The sequence below is a fragment of the Hyaena hyaena genome, unplaced genomic scaffold (genome assembly GCF_003009895.1).
Source record: "Hyaena hyaena isolate Hyena2069 unplaced genomic scaffold, ASM300989v1 scaffold_126, whole genome shotgun sequence".
NCBI lineage: Eukaryota > Metazoa > Chordata > Mammalia > Carnivora > Hyaenidae > Hyaena > Hyaena hyaena.
In genome coordinates this window covers 2,933,970-2,957,308 of record NW_024080759.1, presented here as the reverse complement: position 1 = coordinate 2,957,308, position 23,339 = coordinate 2,933,970, and the positions used below count along the sequence as shown (strand labels likewise).

Below are 23,339 nucleotides of genomic sequence, written 5' to 3'. Positions count from 1 at the left end.
CCTGGTGAACACAAGAAGTGGGAAAAAAACAACAATGGACTGTCCCCAAGCAGCAGGGTGAGATGTATAAGACCACTTCCTACTCACGTGGGACCTCATTTATCCCCACAACCCCCATGTGAAGAAAACTGATCAGACAGGTCCATTTCTCTCACTTCACAGGAACACAGACCAAGAAAAAATAATCACAAGGAAAGAAACAAGAATCAAATTTTCTGATACCAAATTCAAGCCGGAAATCCTCCTCATAGGACCCTCAAAATTGTTACCAGACTTGAAAAGCAAATTCAGTTTACAAATTCATTTTGTGCTTCTATTGTTCCCATAATAAAATGCTTTCTAGAATGCAGATCTTTTTCATATGGTAAAAAAAAAAAATCACTTTTTGAGTTGAAAACCTTTTATTTAATTTATACAAATAACTACTAAATACAAAAAGTAGATTAAAACAAAATAGTTATTTTTTTCTGGCAGAGTTTAAATGCACATAATGGATAATTCCGAAGAAAATGCATTTTCCCCACAGCGTTCAGGACTAAAATTCTACTGAAATCTTTGCTTCTAAATCAGTAATATATTCGGTGGTGTCACATGGGTAATGGCTAAATACATTTCTGCATATGAACTGAAAAAAGTTACAGTCTACACACATACAAATGTGAAGCACTTAAAATGTGAATTTAACTGATAATAAAAGAAAATGTCCATTTCAGAGTATAGTGTTAAAAACATTTCAGTAATAAAATCATAAGACCACATAAAAATAAGCTTTAACATATGCACGGAGCAGTTTTGTAAAAACTGCTGAGTGCACAAGTAATAAATAATTTGCAAAGTTGTGTATAAACAATTCCTAATGTTCAGCATCATTGTAAACATCCGTACATGTGTAAAATGCAGCAAAGTCTGACATTACATTTTGTTTTGCCAAATTGAATTCCTATTATCCAAAGATAGACCAGTGGAGTACGCAGCCAACGTTTTGGCAAGTTGGGTCTTTAAAATTAAGAGTAACAGTGCAAGTAAGGAATGCAAAGAATTCCTAGTGCAATAAAGAAGAGAAGCACAGGCAATATTGCTGATAAAAATTCACCACCTCCGTGAGTTTCCCATGGGGAGAGTCTTGGAGACTTGTGAAGGATCTGCAAAGCCACTGTCTTAATGCCCAGATCTCTTTTAGGATTTCTCTGTGTTCCTCCAGTTCCCCTACCTTTGCAACAGCGTCTGTCCCACATTAGTCTCTGTAGCGTGAACAGTTTGTGAAATGCCCAGTTCATGGTCATTGAGCGAGGTTAGGGTGGTTTTGGTGTCTCCTCCGCATGCGGCTGGGTAGAGTGTCTGCCTCATCAAAGCAGCCATTTGTGGAGGGAGACAGATGGATTCTGTTCTGACGGCCGGTCAGGCCAGCATTAGGTCCCAACTGGACAATGACAACGACAAATCTCCCTTTTTGACACCGTGGAAATGTCAACAGTCCGTTTTCAATTTGTCTAGGGAATTATCAATTTTGGTCAAAGTCTTTTTGATCCGCAGAGCTGTGAGTCTTGCGGATGGATTCTGATACCAGCATTCCTTCATCAGCTTGGCCAGAGAGGTTAATGTCTGAGGAGAGAAGAAACAAACGCCCCAGTGAAAAAGTGGCTTTTTTGTGGGCCCAGAAACTGGGAGGATGTTAAGCAATGTTCCTGCCATCTTCCTTAAACAAATAATCGAGGCCCTGACCACTGGATAAAGGAGTCTCTCTTGAGTTTTATGAACTCTGGTCTTCACCAGCTGACTTTGAAGTAAATTACATGGGACAGGCTGGACCCCCTGATGTTTTATGTTTGCTAAAAGAAATCATGCTACCTCTGAGTTAATAATGAAATCTGCAGATGGAATCCAGCTGAACAGCTTCCGTTTGGAATTTCAGATCTGCAGTGACGGAAAAGAGGTTCATCTCCTGTTTTACTTGTGAAACTGCAGCCCTCGCACTAGTGGCATAGTAATGGGTCTCTGAACTCCGGGAGTTAGTCAACAGTAGGAAGTCTGGTGAATAGTATCATTTATTAGCAAGATCAATCAGAAGGCTCTTTCAGCAACAAGACTATTTTGTGATCCTACTGAACTAGGTCTAAGGCCCTTCTCTGTAACGTAGAGAAAGCAATAGATGAGGCAGATCATTCAGGAATTATGTTATTTGCTTGCTCTTGACTTACTCCTAGTAAAAAGGTGAAGATAGTTTTAGAACTAAGAAACTTGACACTCTTACCGGGTCTGAGAACCATCTATTGGGTATGTTGGGCCTCTGTTGATCCACACAGACCACCTTTCTCATATCTTCAAAACTTGGGTCATTGGGAACCACATCATAAAATGGTGGCTTGTAATCCTCCACAATACCTGCACACATGGACAAGAATTGTGTTGGTTAGCAAGACAGTAGAAGTTTCCCCCAGGATTTTACTGATTGGTGCCACAGATTATAATGTGATATGAAAAATTTCTGAACATCTTCCTTATTACTTCATAGTGATTCTGAAAGCTACAAAATAAGAGGAGAACAAGGTAATAAATAATTATTCTTCCTCCAAATCTCTGTAGGAATTCTGTTAGGAGAAAATGTGGCAACTACTAATGTAATTACAATGTTGACAAAATGCTCTAAGAGTGTATATAAATAGCTCTGTGATACCCAAAATGTAACTGAGGACAAAATTCCTCTGGTGATCAAAAAGAGAACAACATTCTGGTACAAGATGGTGACCCGAGAAGACCCTGACTCATCTCTTTCATGGACACACCAACCTACACCTATTTATAAAGCAACTCCTCCTGAAGAACTGAGGGCTAAATGAAGACCACAACAAAAGTCCGCAGAGAGAATGGCAAGAGAAATGGAGACAAGGCAACAAAAGTAACCCCCACCCCCAACACTGTTGAACTATGGTGGGTAGAGATACTACTGAGGGACCACAAACAGTTTGGTCTACTCAGGGCATAGACAAAAAATGCCACAGCTTAAAAAGTCAACTAGAATATAAAAGATCCAGCCCTACAACTCCACCAAATGCCAGGGGATCTTCTGGAACTCTCTCTCAGTCAGGTGCTGGTGAACACCACTGCTATGTGCCCCCCAACCTTGATAGAGCAGACAGGAGCAGGGTCTGGGCACCATTGCTGGGCTACTGCCTCAGTGAGCTGCAGACCCATAGCCTACACCAGTCCTAGCCACCCCACCAAGGCAACCACACTGCAGACACCCCAAGGCAACATACTGAGACACCCATGGTCAGTGCTTATTGTGGCTCCAGCTCTCTGGCTAAACCACCCAGGAACACTCCAGATCCACACCACTTAGGCTCCAGACAGCTTACCAGGGTACCACCAGTACACAGAGCCCTGGAGCCCCAAACCTGCACCTGTTTAAGCTGAAGCTAACCTAACAGGGTGCCCCCTTCATGTAGCACAACACTTCAACTCTACTTGCCTTGCCAGGATTCCCTCTGTAGGAGTACCCTGGGATAACGTGGCATACAGCCACTTCAGCTGTCCTGCAAGGATGCCCTCCATGTAGAGAGCCCTAGGACCCCAGAGCTGGCATCCTCTGACAGGAGAGCCCCCAAGACCTCTCATGACCAATTTAGCTCTGGCCACCCAAACAAGGCAGCCCCAGCACAGACCAGACAGAGCTCTGGACAGCCAACCAAAGTAACCAGACACAGTCTTGCAAGGGAGGACCATAAAACAGACCATCCCTTCAAGTTTAGCTATTCTCCCTAATTCACAGAAATACTGAAAGCCAAACAAAATGAAGAGGCAGAGGAAGATGCTCCAAAAGAAAGAATAAGACAATTCCTCAGAGAAAGAAGTAAATGAAATGGAAATAACCAATCTACCTTATAATGTGTTCAAAGAGATAGCCATAAAGATGCTACCAAGCTGGAGAGAAATATGAATAAACTCAAGAACAATTTCAACAAAGAAAGAACCAATCAGACTCAAAGACACAATACCTGAAATGAAATCTACACTAGAGGGAATCCACTGTAAATTGGAGGATGCAGAAAAATGGATCAATGATCTATTGGAAGGCAACCAAGCTGAATAGGAAAAAGAAAAAAAATAAGGGTAAGTTATGGGATTTCTTAGACAATATTTTTTAAAAAATCTACATTATATGGGGTACCAGAAGGAAAACAGAAGGGGGCAGAAAACTTATTTGAAGAAATAAAGGTTGAAAACTTTCCTAACCTGGAGAAAAAAGACTTCTAGGTCCAGAAGCAACAAAAGTCCTGAAGAAGATGGAAAACACCAGAACACGTGATAAGTAAAATGTCAAAGAATAAAGGACAGAGCAAATAGTTACATAAAAAGGGAAACGCCATAAGGCTATCAGCTGATTATTCAACAGAAACTGTGCAGACCAGAAAGAAGTGGCATGATATATTCAAAGTGCTAAAAGGAAAAAAAAAAACTTTTAAAGCCAGGAAGGATTTGAGGATTTTTCTCCTTAAATACTAAGTAATAATAACCTTGCTGGGAAAGAGTCACCAGACAAAAGTTAAAATTCATCACTACTAAACAGACCTTATAAGAAATGTTAACAGGACTTCTTTAAGTGGACAAGAAAAAAGACAAAAATTGAAGAAAATTATGAAACTTGATGATGATGATTATAAATATGATACTGTATATAAATCTCATGGTAAATGCAAAACATAAACCTTTAATAGTACACAAAAAATTCAAAGCCAAGCATAATACTAAAGAAAGTCATCAGTCACAAGGATAGAGATCCAGAAGGGAAGAATGACAAAAACAACCAGAAAGTAATGAACATGGGTACATACCTATCAGCAAATACTTTTATTTAAATTCAAGTTAGTTAACATGTAGGGTAGTATTGATTTCAGGAGTATAACCCAGTGATGGATGACATCCACAGAACACCCAATGCTTATCCCAACGAGTGCCCTCCTTAATGCCCATCACCCATTTACCCATTCCCTCACCTATCTCCTCTACAGCAATTCTCTGTATTTGAGTTCTCTTATGGTTTGCCTCCCTCTTGGTTTTTATCTTGTTTTTCCTTTACTTCCCCTATGTTCACCTGTTATGTTTCTTAAATTCCACACGAGTGAAGTCATATATTTGTCTTTCGTGGACTTATTTCACTTAGCATAACACCCTCTCATTCCATCCACGTTGTTGCTGAGAGCAAGGTTTCATTATTTTTTTATTGCTGAGTGATATTCCACTGTGTGTGTGTGTGTGTTCACAGACAACACCTTTATCCATTCATCAGTTCATGTACATTTGGGCTCTTTCCATAATTTGGCTATTGTTAATAGCACTACTATAAACTTGGGGTGCATGTGCCCCTTCGAGTCAGCATTTTTGTATCCTTAGGATAAGCTCCTAGTAGCGCAATTGCTGGGTCATAGAATAGTTCTATTTTTAATTATTTTGAGGAACGTCCAAACCATTCTTCAGAGTAGCTGCACCAGTTTACATTTCCACCAACAGTGTAAAAATGTTCCTTTTTCTCCACATCCTCACTAACATCTGTTGTTTCCTGAGTTAATTTTAGCCATACTGACAGGTATAAGGTGGTATCTCATTGTGGTTTTGATTTGTAATCCTCTGATGATGAATGATGTTGAGTATCTTTTCATTTTTCTGTTAGCCATCTGGATGTCTTCTTTGGAAAAATGTCTATTCAGGCCTTCTGCCCATTTCTTCACTGAATTATTTTTTGGGGGTGTGTTGAGTTTGATAAATTCTTTATAGATTTTGGATACTAACCCTTTATCCAATATGTCATTTTCAATTACCTGCTCCTATTCCATTGGTTGTCTTTTAGTTTTGTTGTTTCCTTTGCTGTGTAGAAGCTTTTTATCTTAATGAGGCCCTAATAGTTCATTTTTACTTTTGACTTCCTTGCCTCCAGACACATGTCTAGTAAGAAGCTGCTGTAGCTGAGGTCAAAGAGATTGCTGCCAGTTTTCTCCTGTGGGATTTTGATGGTTTCCTGTCTCATATGTAGGTCTTCCATTTTGAATTTTTTGTCTGTGTATGGTATAAAACTCCAGTTTCATTCTGCATGTCACTGTCCAGTTTTTTCAGGACCATTTGCTGAAGAGACTGTCTTTTTTTTTTTTTTTTCCATTGTATATTATTTCCTGCTTTGTCAAAGAGTACTTGGTCATGCATTTGTGGGTCCATTTCTGGGTTCTCTATTCTGTTCTATTGATCTATATGTCTGTTTCTGTGCAGTACCATACTTTCTTGATGATTACAGCTTTGTAATACAGCTTGGAATTTGCAATTGTGATTCATCCAGCTTTGGTTTTCTTTTTCAACATTACTTTGGCTATTCAGAGTCTTTTCTGGCTCCATACAAATTTTAGAATTGCCTATTCTAGCTCTGTGAAGAATGCCAGTGTGATAAAGATTGCACTGAATGTGTAGATTGCTTTGGACAGTAGCCATGTTTTAGCAATATTTGTTCTTCCAATCCATAAGCATGGAATGTTTTTCCATTTCTTTGTGTCTTCTCCAATTTCTTTCATAAGCTTTTTACAGTTTTAGCATACAGATCTTTTACCTCTTTGGTTAAGTTTATTCCTAGGTGTCTTATGGTTCTTGGTGCATTTGTAATGGAATTAATTCCTTGATTTCTTTTTCTGCTGCGTCATTATTGGTGTACAGAAATGTAACCAATTTCTGTATATTGATTTTATATCCCACAACTTTGCTGAATTCACATTTTCATTCTAGCAGTTTTCGGGTGGAGTCTTTCAGGTTTTCCACATAGGGTATTGTGTCATTTGCAAAGAGTGAAAATTTGGCTTCTTCCTTACCAATTCGGATGCCTTTTTTCTTTTTGTTGTCTAATTTCTGAGGCTAGGACTTCCAGTACCATGTTGAACAATATTGGTGAGAGTGGCCATCCCTGTCATGTTCCTGACCTTTCCCCCTCATCCCTGTCATGTTCCTGAGAGCTTTCCCCCACTGAAGATGGTATCACCTGTGGGTCTTTCAAATATGATCTTTATGATGTTATGTTTCCTCTAAATCCACCTGTGGAGGGTTTCTTTTAAAATCATAAATAGATGTTATACTTTGTCAAATGCTTTTTCTACATCTATTGATATGATCATAAGGTTTTTATGCATTCTTTTATTAATGTGGTATATCATGTTAATTGATTTGTGAATATTAAACCAGCCCTGCAGTCCAGGAATAAATCTCACTTGATTATAGTGAATAATTCTTCTAATGTACTGTTGAATTTGATGTGTTAGTATCTTGTTGAGAATTTCTGCACTTAGTTTCATCAGGGATACTGGCCTGTATTTCTGCTTTTTAGTGGGGTCTTTGTCTGGTTTTGGAATCAAGGTAATGCTGGCCTCATAGAATCAGTTTTGAAGCTTTTCTTCCATTTCTATTTTTTTGGAACAGCTTGAAGAGAATAGATATTAATTCTGCTTTAAATGTGTGGTAGAATTCCCCTGGGAAGCCATTGGGCCCAAGACTCTTGTTTGTTGGGAGATTTTTGATAACTCATTCTGTTTCTTTGCTGATTATGGGTCTGTTCAAATTTTCTATTTCTTCCCGTTTGAATTTCAGTAGTGTGCATGTTTCTAGGAATTTGTCCACTTCTTCCAGATTTTCGGCATATAATTTTTCATAGTATTCTCTTATAATTGTTAGTATTTCTGTGGTGATGGTTGTGATTTCTTTCAATCATGATTTTACCTATTTGGGTCCTTTCTTTTGCTTTTTTTGAAAGTCTGGAGAGAGGTTTATCAATTTTGTTTATTCTTTCAAAGAATCAGCATTTAGTTTCATTGATGTGCTCTACTGGTTTTTGTTTGTTTCTATATCATTTATTTCTGCTTTAATCTTTATTATTTCCCTTCTACTATCTTTCAGCTTTATTTGCTGCTTCCTTTCTAGCTCCTTTATGTGTACGGCTATGTTGTATATTTGGGACCTTTTTTGCTTCTTGAGATAGGTGGAAATTGCAATGTATACTCTTCTATAGGACTGCCTTTGCTGCATCCCAAAGGGTTTGGACTGTCATGATTTCTTTTTTATTTACTTCCACGTATTTCTTATTTCTTCTTTAATTTCCTGGTTATAGCATTCGTTTTTTAGTAGGATGTTCTTGAACCTCCATGTATTTGAGGGCTTTCCAAATTTTTTCTTGTGGCTGATTTCAAGTTTTATAGCACTATGTTCTGAAATATGCATGGTATGATCTCAACCATACCTCAACCCCCTGTTGAGGGCTGATTTGTGACCTTGTATGTAATCTATTCTGAAGAATATTCTGTGTGTAGTTGAAAAGAATGTGTATTCTGCTGCTTTAAGGATGAAATGTCTTAAATATATCTGTTAAGTCCATCTGGTCCAGTATCCATCAAAGCCATCGTTTCCTGGTTGATTTTCTGCTTAGATGATCTGTCCATTGCTGTAAGTTGTGTATTAAAGTCTCCCACTATTATGATATTAATGAGTTTCTCTATGTTTGTTGTTGACATATATTTGGGTGCTCCCAAGTTGAGGCATACATATTTATAATTGTTAGATCTTCCTGATGAATAGACTCCTTAATACCCTTCTTCATCTCTTGTTAGTCTGATTTTATCAGTCCAGTTTGTCTGATAAAAGTATGGCTATTCCAGCTTTCTTTTGACATCCATTAGCAGGATAGATGGTTCTCTATCTCCTCACTTTCAATCTGCAGGTGTCTTTAGGTGTAAAATGAGTCTCTTGTAGACAGCACATAGATGGATTTTTTAAAATCCATTCTGATACCTATGTTTTTGATTGAAGCATTTGGTCCACTTACATTCAGAATGATTACTGAAAGATACAAATTTGCTGCCATTGTGTTACTTGTAGAGTTGGTGTTTCTGGTGATGTTCTCTGGTCCTTTCTAGTTTTTGTTGCTTTGGTCTTTGTTTTCCCCTCCAGAGTACCCCCTTAAAATTTCTTGTAGCGCTGCTTTAGTGGTCACAAATTCCTTTAGTTTATGTTTGGGAAATTCTTCCTTATTCTGAATGACACCCTTGCTGGATAAAGAATTCTTGGTTGCATATTTTTTCACATTTGGTACATTAAATATTTCCTACCACTCCCTTCTGGCCTGCCAAGTTTCAGTAGACTGGTCTGCTACTACCATTATGTGTTTACCCTTGTAGCTTAAGGTCTGTTTGTCCCTAGCCACATTCAGAATTCTCTGTCTTTGTATTTTGCAATTTTTGCTATGATATGTCATGCTGTTGACCTGTTTTTGTTAATTTTGAAGGAAATTCTCTATCCCTCTTGGATTTGGAAACCTGTTTGCTTCCCCAGATTAGGGAAGTTCTCAGCTATCATTTGTTCAGATAACCCTTCTTCGCCTTCTTCCTGGGACTCTTATGATGCAGATATTGTTTCATTTCATGGAATCACTATGTCTCCCCTTGTGATTTAACAGTTCCCTTTCCCTCTTTTTTTTCAGCTTCATTATTTTCCATAATCTTTTCTTCTATGTCACCTATCTTCCTCTCTGCTTCTTCAATCCTGTCAGTACTGCCTCTCAGTTATAGCATTCTCAAAATTATAGTCTGACTAGTTTTTAGGTCTTTGATCTGGTAGTAAGGGTTTCTCTGGTGTCGTCTGTGCTTTTTTCAAGCCCTGCTAGTAGTCTTGTGACTGTTGTTCTAAATCCTGTTTCAGGTATATTGCTTATATCTATTTTGAGCAAGTTCCTGGCTGTGATTGCTACTTGACCTTTCTTTGGGGAAGATTTCTGTCTTTTGCGTGCTTTAAAAACTTGTTATGTTTTCTGTACCTGAGACACTGCATTAAATAGGGGTCACACACTGTCCAGGGCCTGGCACTTCAGGAAATGTTTCTGGTGTGTGCTCTGTGCACTCTGTTACTGCATGTGGGCTGTTCATTCCCACTGATGAGACCTCCGCAGAGCTCCTCCTTGCTTACAATAGGGAGTGTTTTGACTTTTAATTAGATGTGCTTTGATTTTCTTGTTGAAATAAGTCTGGAAAAAGGCAAGGGGAAGCCAGACCCCAAAAAAAGAAAAGGAAAGGGAACAAAAAAGAAAACAAAAAAAACAACCAGAGAATCAAAAAGCTATAAGGTTGATTCCAAAAGGAAAGGGAAAAGAAGAAAAAAAAAAAAGTTTAAAAGCCTACTCTGAGAGAGAGAAGGAAATGAAAAACCAAACCAAAACAAAAAACAAACCCCAAGAAACTATGAGCTTGATACCACAACACAAAATAGGAAAAAGAAAATTAAGCCTGGCCCGATTTCCTCTTGTGCAAACTCAATGCTGCACTTTCTCAACCCCTCTTTCTCTCCCTTTTGAAAGAGTTCCCTCTCTCTCTGCAGCACCACTGCTTTTCTCTCAATTCATTTCCATGCACCTCTCACCTGCCACATTATCTCCCTCCAACTGTAGAGATCCCTCTGCCACTCCGTATATCAATTTCCTGGGTGCTCCAGGTGATCTGACCTCAATATAGCTGTGTTTCAGGAATGAGGAAAGCCCAGGGTCCCCCTACTTCTTTGCCATCTTAACTCCTCCCCCCTCAGCAATTTAAATGGTCTAACTGCTCAAATCAAAAGACATAGGGTGATCAAATGGATCAAAAAAGCAAGCCTGTCTATATGCTGTCTAGAGACTCACTTGACACATACAGACTGAAAGTGAAAGGATGGAAAGAGATATTCCATGCAAATGGAAGCCACACCCCCCCCTCCCCAAAAGGTGCCTGGGAAGCAATATCTATATCAGACTAAATAGATTTGAAGACAAAGACTGTGACAACAAAGAAAAGCATTGCATAATGATAGAAGGATCACTCTAACAAGAGTATGTAATAATTGTTGGGGTGCCTGGGTGGCTCAATTGAGCATCCAACTTCAGCTCAGGTCATGATCTCCTGGTTCATGAGTTTGAGCCCTGCATCAGGCTCTGTGCTGACAGCTCGGAGCCTGCTCTGGATTCTGTGTCTCCCTCTCTCTCTGCCCCTCCCCCACTCACACTGTCTCTCTCAAAAAATAAACATGAAAAAAAAAGAGTATATAACAATTGTAAATGTATATGTGCCCAATATCGGAGCATCTAAATACATAATGCAAATATTAACAGACATAAGGGAGAAATTGACAGTAATACACTAATAGTACAGGACTTAATATCCCACTTACATCAATGGGTAGATAATCCAGGCAGAAAATCAACAAGGAAATAGTGGCTTTGAATGACATATTAGACAAAATGTACTTAACAGGTATATATAGACTATTCCATCCAAACACAACAGAATACACATTTGTTTCAAGTGCACATGGAACATTCTTCAGAACCGATCACATTTCAGCCCACAAGTCTCAATAAATTTAAGTAGATTGAAATTGTACCAAGATTCTTTTCTGAATAGAAAAACAAAATCAATTAAAAAAAATCTGTGGATTTTTTTTCCAAAACAGGTGGAGGCCCAACACAGTACTAACATATGAACAGACCAACAAAGAAATCAAATAAAAATGAAAGCACAATGGTCGCAAAAGCATTTATAAGAGGAAAGTATATGGCCTACCTCACGAAACCAGAAAAATTACAAAAAGAATTAGCCCAAAGTTGGTAAAAGGAAGGAAACAGGGAAAATCAGAGAAGAAATTGCAAACAAAAGATAAATGAAACCAAAAGCTGCTTCTCTGAATTATCAAGGAAATTAATAACCCTTTACCAAGACTCATCAAGAAAGAAAGACCCAAATAAGTGAAAGAAATAAAAACAGACCAGAGAAATACAAAGGATCAAAGAGATCACTATGAAAAATTATGTGCCAACAAACTGGACAACTAAGAAGAAAAAAGTCCTAGAAACCTACAATCTTCCAAAACTCAAATAGAAACCTGAATAGACCAATTACTAGTAATGAAATCACTAAACAGATTCCCAAAAAACAAAAGTCCAAGACTAGACGGATTTACCAGTGAACACTATCAAACATTAAAAGAGCTAATATCTCTCTCCTCAAGCTATTCCCCCCAAACATAAATAAATAAAAGAGAAAGGGAAACTTCTAAATACATGCTATGAAGCCAGCATTACCTTGATACCAAAACCAGTCAAGGACATTACAAAAAAAGAAAACTATAGGCCAACACCCCTGATAAAAATAGATGAAAAGTCCTGAAAGGAATACTAACTGCTTTCAAAAATACATTAAAAGGATCATTCACCACAATCAAGTTGAACTTATTTCAGGGATGCAATGATGGTTAAATATTCACAAACCAAAACAATACACTGCATAACAAAAGTTGAAAATCCAATGATCATCTCAATAGACACAGAAAAAAGCATTTGACAAAATACAACATCTGTTCATGATAAAAACTCTCAAAAAGGTAGGTTTTAGAGGGAATGCAGCTCAACATAATATAGGCTATATATGACAAACTCAGAGGTGACAAAACAAAAACTTGTCCCTTAAGACAAAGAACAAGACAATGATGTTCACTCTTACACCTTCTTACCACCTTTACTCAAAATAGTACTAGAAATTTTTTTAAAAAGGATTTACAGGCATGCAAATTGGTATGGAAAAAATAAAATTGTCACTATTTGTTGATGACCTACTACTACTAAACATAGAAAATCCCAAAGACTCCACAGAAAATCCTAAAGACTCCTTCAAAAAAAAAAAAAAAAAACCTATTGGAATGGAATTCAATAAAGTTGCAAGTACAAAATTAATTTACAGAAACCTGTTGCATTTCTATACACTAATAACAAAGAGGCAGAAAAAGAAATCAAGGAAACAATTCCACTTACAGTTCCATCAAGAAGAATAAAATACCAAGAATAAACCAAGAAGGTGAAAGACCTGTACTCTAAAAACTATAAAACTGAAGATGACATAAAGACCTATGCTCATGGTTGTAAGAATATTATTAAAATGTCCATACTACCAAAAGCAATGTACAGATTCAATACAATCCCCATCAAAGTAATAACAGCATTTTTCACAGAACTAGAACAGAGTCCTAAAATATGTAGGGAACCACAAAAGACCAGAAATAGCCAAAGAGATCTTAAGAAAGAAGAACAAGGCTGGAGGTATCACAATCTAAGCTTTCACGATCTATTACAAAGTTACAGTAATCAAAATAGAATGGTACTAGCACAAAAATAAACACATGGATGGATGTAACCAGATAGCCCAGAGAGAAACCCATGCTTATATGGTCAATGACAAAGCTGACAAGACTATATCATGGGAAAAGGGTATTCTCTTCAATAAATGGTACTGTGAAAACTGGACAGCCTCATATAAAAGAATGAAACTGATCCATTTCCTTTCACTATACACAAAAATAAACTCAAAATGAATTAAAGACCTAACTGTAAGACCTGAAACCATAAAATCCTAATCTCTTGGACATCAGCCTTAGCAAGATTTTCCTAGATAGGTTTCCTCAGCCTATAAAATGAAAGGACAACTTATTGGGACTACATAAAAAAAAATCTTTTGCACAGAGAAGGAGACCATCAACAAAAAAGACAACCCAGTGGATGGGAGAAGATATTTACAAATGATATACCCGGTAGGGGTTAATGTCTAAAATATATAAAGAACTTAGACAACACCAAAACAAACAGCAACTCAATTAAAAATGGGCAGAGGACCTCAACAGACATATTTCCAAAGACTTACAGATACCTAACACACATGAAACAATGCACAACATCACTAGTCATCAGTAAAATGCAAATTAAAACTACAGCCAGATAACACCTGACACATGTCAGGATAGCTAGTATCAATACCAAATATGGGCAAGGTTGTAGAGAAGAAAGAACACTTGTGTATTGTTGGCAGGAATTTAAGCTGGTGCAACCACTGTGGAAAACAGTAGGGAGGTTACCCCCAAAGTTAAAGAGATGTCATCTGATCCAGTAATTCCACAATTCGGTGTCTAACCAGAGAAAATGAAAGCACTAATTCAAAAAGATGTATGCACCCCTATGTTTATGGCAGCATTATTTAGGATAGCCAAGATACAGAAGCAACCTGTGTCCCTCGAGGGGTGTATGGATAAAGATGTGGTATACACACCTCTCCCTCTCCCTCTCTCTGGAATACTAATCAGCCATAAAGAAGAATGAGATCTTGCCATTTGTGACAATATAAAGGATTTCATTTACACGGAAAAAAACAAAAGAAAGGCACAAACAAAAAGCAGAAACAGACCTGTGAACACAGAACTGGTGGCTGTAACAGGAAGGGAGTTGGGAAAGTGGACATAAAGGGGTGAAGGGGAGTGGGAGGCACAAGCTTCCAGCTAAGGGAATGAAGGTCAAGGAGGATGACTGGTGCTGTGCCAGCGCTGTATGGTCATAGATGGTAGCGACACTTGTGGTGAGCATGGAGTAGAGTAGGAAGTTGTGAAACCCACTACGGTGCAACCCTTAAAACTAAAGTACCATCGTCCACAATATTTGAATTATTTTTAAAAAAGAAAGAGACAAGGCCTCCGAAGAAAAGTACATGAATCTAGTGGTTTCAGACCATAAATAGAAATACATAGCTAATCTATGAGCATCATCAAAATATTCCTGTTATGAAATGATTAGGGAAGGAAATCACTGCTATGAAATAATTCCTCCTATTGGGAGAATGCAAATGATATGAAATATTCATCTCTTTCCTCACTCACTCTATGGGCAATGAGCAACCTCAAACTGCCAGACGCAGTTGACTGCTTGATGGCTCTATTATTTACTCTCAGACTAAAGGCACAAAAGAAAATGTAGAGAAAAGACAGTCATTTGAGAAGACAGAAGAATGGCTGAAAAGGATGAACTGTCCCCTTCCCCAGACCAATATGGAAGTGGTTCATTTCAACTTCCCTTCTACCCCGGCCTGGTTTCCAATGCCTTAGAAACCCCTTTTTCCCAGAAAAACTACTCTTCCTTGTGAAAGAAATTGATGTAATTTTACAAATAGGGAAATTTAAACCTTCATCACTTAGAATTAGGAAATGGATTCTTCCACCATCAAAGGCTTGGACATGGGGACTATGAGGACAGGGGACTACTTGCTCTACTGCCCTCCTCTGTTCTCCATGTCACTTTCTTCTGTTCCTAAGTACCTAACAGGCTGTTTGAGAAAAAGAGAAAAACTGAATTTTAACTTTTCTCACAGTCTTCTAATTCCTACAGGCCACCTGAAAATCTTCAATCTCCTTTTCATTGCTCAGAGAAATTAAGTGCAATAATTCATTTCACAAACTCTATATAAATATATACCGTTTATGCAGAAGGTTATCCATGATAATAGGAACATGTTTAAAAAAATCCTATGGATTTTCTTAAACTTCTAGCTAGATTCGACTAAGTTAATTTATACTATATTCCATGTTTACACAGTAATGTAAAAATAAATTTCTGGGCGAGACCATGTAACTCTAGATAACCTATCCACATTGCAAAACTGCATTTGTAAACTGTATTAGTCAATGGATTAAAACCTTTCCTGGAAAAACATAAACCACTCCTTTAAGGGGATTTGTGACAGTGCCTCTCACAGGTCTTACCTCCTCCTCTTGTGAGGGTCCCATGAAACTTTCAAATAAAACTATTTTCTTCTAGTGCTAAGACACACCACACAAAATACAACTGGGCATGGACATGTAAGGTCATCTATACTTTTTTGGGGCCACATGAATTTATAGACCATAGTAAGAGATGGGCCCTTTACCATCTCTCCATTTCTCTGAAAAAGAATACCTGTAGTAGTCTACTTTACCTTCTTAAAATCTAGCCTAATAGAATAACTGTTTGCATTCAGTTAGCCAGCTATTTGGGATAATTTGCCTGGGTAGCTTGGGAAGGGCTAAGCGGGCTTTTTCTATAAACAAAAAAAAAAAAAAAAAAAAAAAAAGGCATAAGTGAATTTTTAAAACATGGGACCTACTGATCCCAAATAACAAATTTCATTATGCAAACCTGAGTGTTCCTTCGTGTTTATATTCCCCATACTTTAATCTCATTAACTGCCGAATGTTTTAACAAAAGGAATCAAATTTAAAAAGAAAGACCATTTAATTGATTATGCCTGGGATTTAGTCACACCTCCCTTTCTTCAACCACTGGTCAATTGTTGATGGTTTCCATCTCATTGTGCAGAAGCATGACCAGTGCCAAATAAATCTGGGATTAAACTCTGGCAGTCACGGGGAACTCCTCTGGTCAAAGAAAGCAATCATTTCAATCAATAGAAAGTAAATTATGTACCCATTGTGTGTGGGACACCATGTTAAATGTTGAGGATGATAAAAGTGTAAGACCTGCTCTTTTCTGTCAAGGAACTCAGAATCTAGTGGAAGACGGTGACAAGTCCTTCTTTCCTTAGATAATGGAAATCTTGTTAAAAAAAAAAAAGAGCCCAAAATTGTTTTTTACCCACTACTACCTATCTTTCAAAATATATTTGTACATGCTAGTTCCTAAGTTGGCACACATAGTTTAAGGGATCAAAATGGTTATTGAGTCAGAGGTTGTGCTTCGCACTGGGGATATAAAAATAAAAAAGATGCAGTGCTGGTAATGAGGCCCAGAATAAGGGGAAAGGGAAATACAAGAAATTACAAACTAGCGTTAGCAGTAAGAACCTGGAGGAGGTGCAGGGAGATGGTACTCAACAAGTTGTAGAGGGAAAAAACAGCTGTATGGTTTAAGTATCAGATATAACTGGGTGCCATCAGTAGGCCTTCTGGGAGCTAGGGCTCGGGCAGGCCTAGAGAGATCAGGAGTTTGTAAGCAGGGAAGAGGATGAGAAACATGGCCAACGGGGGACATTCATGGTGAAGGGGGGATGCTGATGAGGACAAAGACAAGGGGTTACAGAGGATCCTCGCTTGTTGCAAAGACAGAGGAGAATCCCCTGTGGCTGAAATCAGGAGCACATAGTGGTAGGGAGAGCCAGAGTTCAAGGACAGACTAAAATGATGTGTTGTCGAGGTGGGAAGTTGCTTACAAGTGCTCCTCATTTCTGCCAGCAATCTGGGGAGTCAGGTGAAAAAGTGAACTCTTAAGTCCTTTTAAGACAGCACTCAATGAACAACTGCTGAATTATGAGCCAACAGAGGACAGCAGGAAAAGTGACTAAAAATGCAAAGTACTTTGAGTGCCAAATGAGTGTTGTGCACGACAAAGGGCATAGCAACGTAGGGGAACAGGAGCACGGAAAACAGCAGTCAAGGAAGGACAAACTGAATCAGGCCCTGCTTTCCCATGAAGGGTGGCTAGCGTGACTCAAAGGGCCACAAGAAAGGAATCAAATTATTCATAACCTACTCCCCCACAATCCTTGGCATATGCATCTGATCGCTGCACTAATTTTTTTTTTCCCCTGGGCATATGTCTACTTGGAACTTTTCTATTCTGTGGGGCAAATATATCTTTACCAAGAGCCCTAACATTCATTTGCTGCATGGTTCTGAGTAAAGCCCTTAATGGTCACGTCTTGGTTCCAACACCTTTATACATCACAAAGCTATGTACAGACCAGTAAGAATGACCAAGACTGTGCTCCAAAAAGCATGAAATGCCAGAGTTGCATTTTAGACCATTCTCTGGAAAGAAAGCCGCATCTGTTATCCTCCCCTCCAAAGCCTTAGAGTTGGGTACCATCTTGTCCCCTTTGACAGCTATCTCTGGGACCTACAGGTATCTCTGCTTTGAAGCCTCCCCTGCTGTGTATCCCATTAGCACCTGCAAAATCGTTAGAAGAAAAGCTTCGGAAAAGCTCATTATGTCTCCATGGGATCGTGCTCACGCCCCACCACGTGCTCCCTCACGTATCTGGTCATCAGCCACATCACAGTGGCTTGCAGCTCTAGCACTAGGGCACCTTTAGGAATCCCCACGGTACTCCTTTTGCCCAGGATACCAACTGTCATCACCATCAGATTTCTCATTCCCACTAGCTCCTATTCATCTCACTTATGACTCAGTTCATGCTTCCTACCTTCCGAGAAGACCTTCTCACCTTGCTCCCACAATCCCAGGCCCCTGGACAAATTCAGTATCCTCCCTATACTCAATCACCTCCTTGTACACCTCAACCATAGTGGCTTCATCTATTAAGGAAATACTAAAGAGGCAAATTATAATTTTTTGCTCAACTCCTCCCCAGAGCCTAAAAGAATTCCTAATATATTATACATACTGTATACGTATTGCTTGAGTGAATGTTGATTATATATCCACGGTCCCTCATCCAAAATCCTTGAGGTTAGCTGTGTTTGCAGAATTTGGAATTTTTTACATTTTAAAGACAATAAGAGGCACACACCGTATTTATGTGACATGCTAGCAGAGTCTGAGGGATACGCCACAACCAAAAACATTTCTGTAGTGAAATATATGAAATAGTCCCACTTAATGGGATAAATAAAGGCTATAAATAGACTCATGTCAATTGAAGTCAAGTCTGACTGCTAAACGAATTCAGCCCATAATCCCTTATGGGCCAGGCTATACTCTAAACAATCTGAAGGTAAGGTGAAGAGACATCATGGGGTATTAGAATCATGTAGATTCCATCACAGTCCTCCTTTCCTTTAGAAGAAAAACCTGAGGACCACACAGGAAAACAACTTGTCCAAGTTCACAGGTAATTAATGGAAAAGCTAAACTAGCATCCAATGCCCTGTTTATATTCTAGAATTCCTCCCAACAAGCCAACACTGACATAATAAAACAAGCTTCTCTATGTTTATCTCATGTCACAGTATGCTCACTTCACTGTCTCGCTTCTCTGTCCTCCACCTAGGGTGGTCACAACTGAAACCCAGGTAATAGATGGAGAGAACATAGTCCCTCATATCTACCTCCATACAGAGAGCTACTGTTATCAGTTCACTTCTACAAAAATTCTGAAATCTTTCAGAGACTAGAGCTTTAAAACTAAAGCCATTTTAGCAAGAACTAGAATGGTTCACATTTGGCTTCTGTGAAAACTATAATACAGTGTTGCCTTCAAGTGGCACATGAGAAAAATCTGCAGTTTATGGACAAACCTGTTTGATCTTCACTGCCAATAACTGAGTGCTTTCCAAGTTCTGAAATAAGACAAGGATATGTGCTCTTGCCTCTTTTCCTCACCTTACTACTGAAAGTCCTAACCGCAACGAGAAAAAGAAAATAAAAGGCATCCAAACTGGTAAGAAGGTAGTAAAATTTTCACAGTTTTCAGATGACATAGCACTATACATAGAAAGCCCTAGACGTTACCAAAAGAGCCATCAAAATAAATGAATTCAGTAAAGTTGGATATAGAATTAATACACAGAAATCTGCGTTTCTATACACTAATAATGAAGTAACAGAAAGAAATTAAGAAAATCCCATTTACAATTGTATCAAAAGGATAAAATACGTATGAATGAACTTACCCAAGGAGGTGAAAGACTTGTACTCTGAAGACTATACAACATTGATGAAAGGAATTGAGGAGGACACAAATGGAAAGATGTACCACAGACAGGAAGAATTAATATTGTTAAAATGTCCATACTACCCAAAGCAATCTACAGATTCAATATAATCCCCATCAAAATAGCAATGGCATTCTTCATAAAACTGGAACAAATAATCCTAAAATCTGTGTGGAACCACAAAAGACTAAGAGCCAAAGCAATCTTGAGAAAGAGAAAGATGGAGGTATCACATTCCAGACTTCAAGACATACTACAAAGCTATAATAATGAAAACTGTATGACACCAGCAAAGAACAGACACACTGATAAGTGAAAGAGAACACAGAGCCAGAAAACACACACACACACACACACACACTTACTTATATGGTCACTTAATCAATGACAATCAAAAGACCTTCTCTTCAATAAATGGTACTAGGAAAACTGGCCCACCTTCTCACACCATATATAAAAATAAACTCAAAATGGATTAAAGATCTAAATGTGAGACCAGAAATCATAAAACTCATAGAAGGTAACATCAGCAGTAATCTCTTGGTTATCGGCCACGACATTTTTCTAGATAGATCTCCTCAGGCAACAGAAACAAAAGGAAAAATAAACCATTGAGACTATTCCAAAATTAAGAGCATTGCACAGTGAATGAAGCCATCAACAAAATGAAAGGGGAACCGGTGAATGGGAGAAAATATTTCAAATGATACTTCTAATACGGGATTAATATCCAAAATATAAAGAACTTGGACAATACCAAAAAAAAAATCCAATTAAAAATGGGCAGAAGACCTGAATAGATATTTTTCCAAAGAAGACATCCAGGTGGCTAGCAGACACACGAAAAAATGCAAAACATCACTCATCATCAGGGAAATACAAATCAAAACCACAACGAGATATCACCTGACACATGTCAGAATGGTACTATTGAAAACACGAAATAACAAGTGCTATTAAAGATGTAAAGCAAAACCCTCATGCACTGTCACTGTGGAAAACAGTGTGCATATTCCTCAAAAAATTTTTTAAAGAGAAATACCATTCAATACAGTAATTCCACTACTGGGCATTTATCCCCATAAAACGAAAATATGAATTCAAAACAACATATGTACACCTATACTTATTGCTGCATTATTTACAATAGTCAAGGTATGTAAGCAATCCACATGTCCGTGGACAGATGAATGGGTAAAGACTCCATGTGTGTTTGTGCACGCATATCCACAGACACACACAGGTGCACAATAAAATATTACTTGGCCATAAAAAAGCATGGAATTTTACCATTTGCAACAAAACGGATGGACTTAGAGGGCACTATGCTAAATGGAGTCAGAAAAAGACAAATACCATATGAGTTTATTTACTAAAAAAACAAATGAACAAACAAAAAGCAGAAACAGACCCATAAATACAGAGTACAAACTGGTGGGTACTGGAAGCTGGGCGGGGGGGGACAAAATGGGTGAAGAAGAGGTAAAAGCTTCTGGTTACGGAATGAATATGTCACAGGAATGGAAGTACAGTGTAGGGAATATACTCAGTGGTGTTGTAATAGTGTTGTATGATGACAGTTGCTTCAATTATGTAAGCACAACATAATATACAGACTTGTTGAATCACTATGTTGTGTACCTGCACCTTATGTAACATAGTGTATCAACTAGGCCTCAACAGATAAGTTTGAAAGACTCTAATGAAAAGAAAGAGATTAATAATGGTAAAGGATACCATTTGGATGCGAAAAATCATGAAGGTAGTGTGTGTATAAATTAGTCTCACTGGAAAGAATGCCTTTCTGTGAACTCTGTTTTCCAAGATTCAAAAAGGTATTTCCAGTATGTGTGTTGTCCCACTTATTCCTGACAGGAGGACTTTAAACATTTTTTGTGCTGGGGCCCACATCAAACATTACTAATAGATAAGTGGATGAGGTTGCTCACGGTAGAGGTGATGGACAATATAGGAGGTCTGGTCCCCTTGGGCCATGTCTCACTGCTGAAGGCTTAAGAGAATCAGTAAGTACCTTAGGCACTTCTGTAACCTAACGCCGCTTCGTCACTGGGAAGCCCCACCTTACCCCACGGCAAGTACTCCTTTCTGACAGGAAGGCTGTTGGAAGAACAGCTCCATTCCCTGCTAGATAGAGTACACGTGTGACATGTCCATCCCTCTGCCCATCCTGCACTCCATAGGCATATGGGACCATGCACATCACTCAAGTCAAGACTGACTGTTCTCAGAGATCAGTGTTAAAATGATAAAAGTAATTTCTATCTAAGGGATTCTTATCAATGTACCATAGCAAATGGTTTATAGGTTACTGTGCAGTGGGGCCCTACTAAAAATATACATTATTGTCACAGTTGTCAGAGGAAAGGGACAAAAAGCGTAGGAGAGGTACACAGCCCTGCTCTAAGCTGTGACCAAGAGGGCTGAGATCTGGCATAGTGTTAAAACCTACAGAGAGTGAGCGGTTCCATAAACGGTCCAAATAGTTGGCACCTACAGGGGGTTCTCCTGTGAGGTGAAGAATATATCGTACACTGAATGCTGGGCTGTTACAGGATTTAATACACTGTTACTTGAACAGCACCCAATAAAGTTCTGCCCGACTCGAGTTACTTTGTCATGAGGTCAGTTGACTGGCCTCCTCTGGTCTAAATCTCTAAATCAGGGATGTGAGATTCTAGGAATCCATGGGAAAATATCCTTCCTTCCCACTCCACCTCCATATTCCTGTCCCTAGCCACTTATAATTAAAGGCTCAACAAAAGAAAACAAAACACCTGAAAGAAATTACTCTAATGAGTATGGAAAAAAAATTCCTTATTCTTCCCTTTGCTCAGAACGTAATATACCCCAGTGAAATGAAATCATGAAACATGGTGGATATTAAGTTGCTAAAGAAAATCAAAGTTGTCATGGCTTTCTTGCACAAGTCCACTGTACTTAGGAACAGAAGCCCAAGGATTCTCTAGAATAAGTTCCTGGTTGACAGATTTACTTCGTAAAACCGATCCTAATAAATGTTTCCTAAGCCTCACCCCATGAAAGATGCAGCTGAGTCAGCACGGATTCTTGTATGAGATACATTTTAACACTGGAATCCATCACAAAATAAAGTCAGTAATGGTGAAACAAGGGTGTGTCCACCCAGCATATTCGTGGGGAAGTGAAGAGAGAAACAAATGTAATATCGGAGTGAAGGATTAACATAAGGAGATGTGAGGGAAGGCCAACTGAGATCTACAAGCACACGAGTGGCCTGTGACACTCACTTCCAATGGAACAGTAAATACCCATGACCCTGTTACCAAACACTTGCTACGTGCCAGAGACACACATGAGGTGCTTTAGGTACATTCTCTCAGTTAATCATCAGAGCTCCTTAAAGTGAATATTATTACCACCAATATTTTTTGGATGATGAACCTGATGTAAGTGATCAAGTCGGAGAGTATGATTTCAGAGCCCTGAAATGTTAAGGATTACATCGTGCCGTCTCAGGAGGGCCCAAGGACAGCGGCACACAGAACACAGAGGGCCCCACTCATGCCGCTTCTATGAGCCATGCTCCAGGCCTGAGGAAAGCCACAGCAAGGGAAGATAGAAACATGTCACAACAAGGTGTTTAGCAAACGAACACAATAAAGGAACAGTGTCTATCCTATCTTCTGAATGCATCTGCCTATATAATCTGGGTATAGTGCCTTTTCAAAATTGCTAGTATATTGATGATGGCGAGGTGTGACTGTCACATAAATGACAAACTTCTGTGACACTAAATCACAATGAAAACTCTGTTAAAACATATA

At 38.6% G+C, this 23,339-nt stretch overlaps 1 protein-coding gene across 4 annotated transcripts in view; it reads right to left on the bottom strand.

Moving 5' to 3' along the window:
* Positions 1-389: 389 nt before the first annotated feature.
* ACVR1 (activin A receptor type 1) overlaps positions 390-23,339 on the bottom strand; it is a 137,670-nt gene continuing 114,720 nt past the window's right edge. For all 4 annotated transcript variants that reach the window (XM_039237563.1, XM_039237566.1, XM_039237564.1 and 1 more), the window contains 2 exons: positions 2,252-2,382; positions 390-1,602 (listed from right to left, as the gene is read on the bottom strand). In XM_039237563.1, the coding sequence (XP_039093494.1) occupies positions 1,468-1,602; positions 2,252-2,382 (266 nt within the window). In that variant the 3' untranslated portion in view covers positions 390-1,467. The remainder of the gene's footprint in view (positions 1,603-2,251; positions 2,383-23,339) is intronic.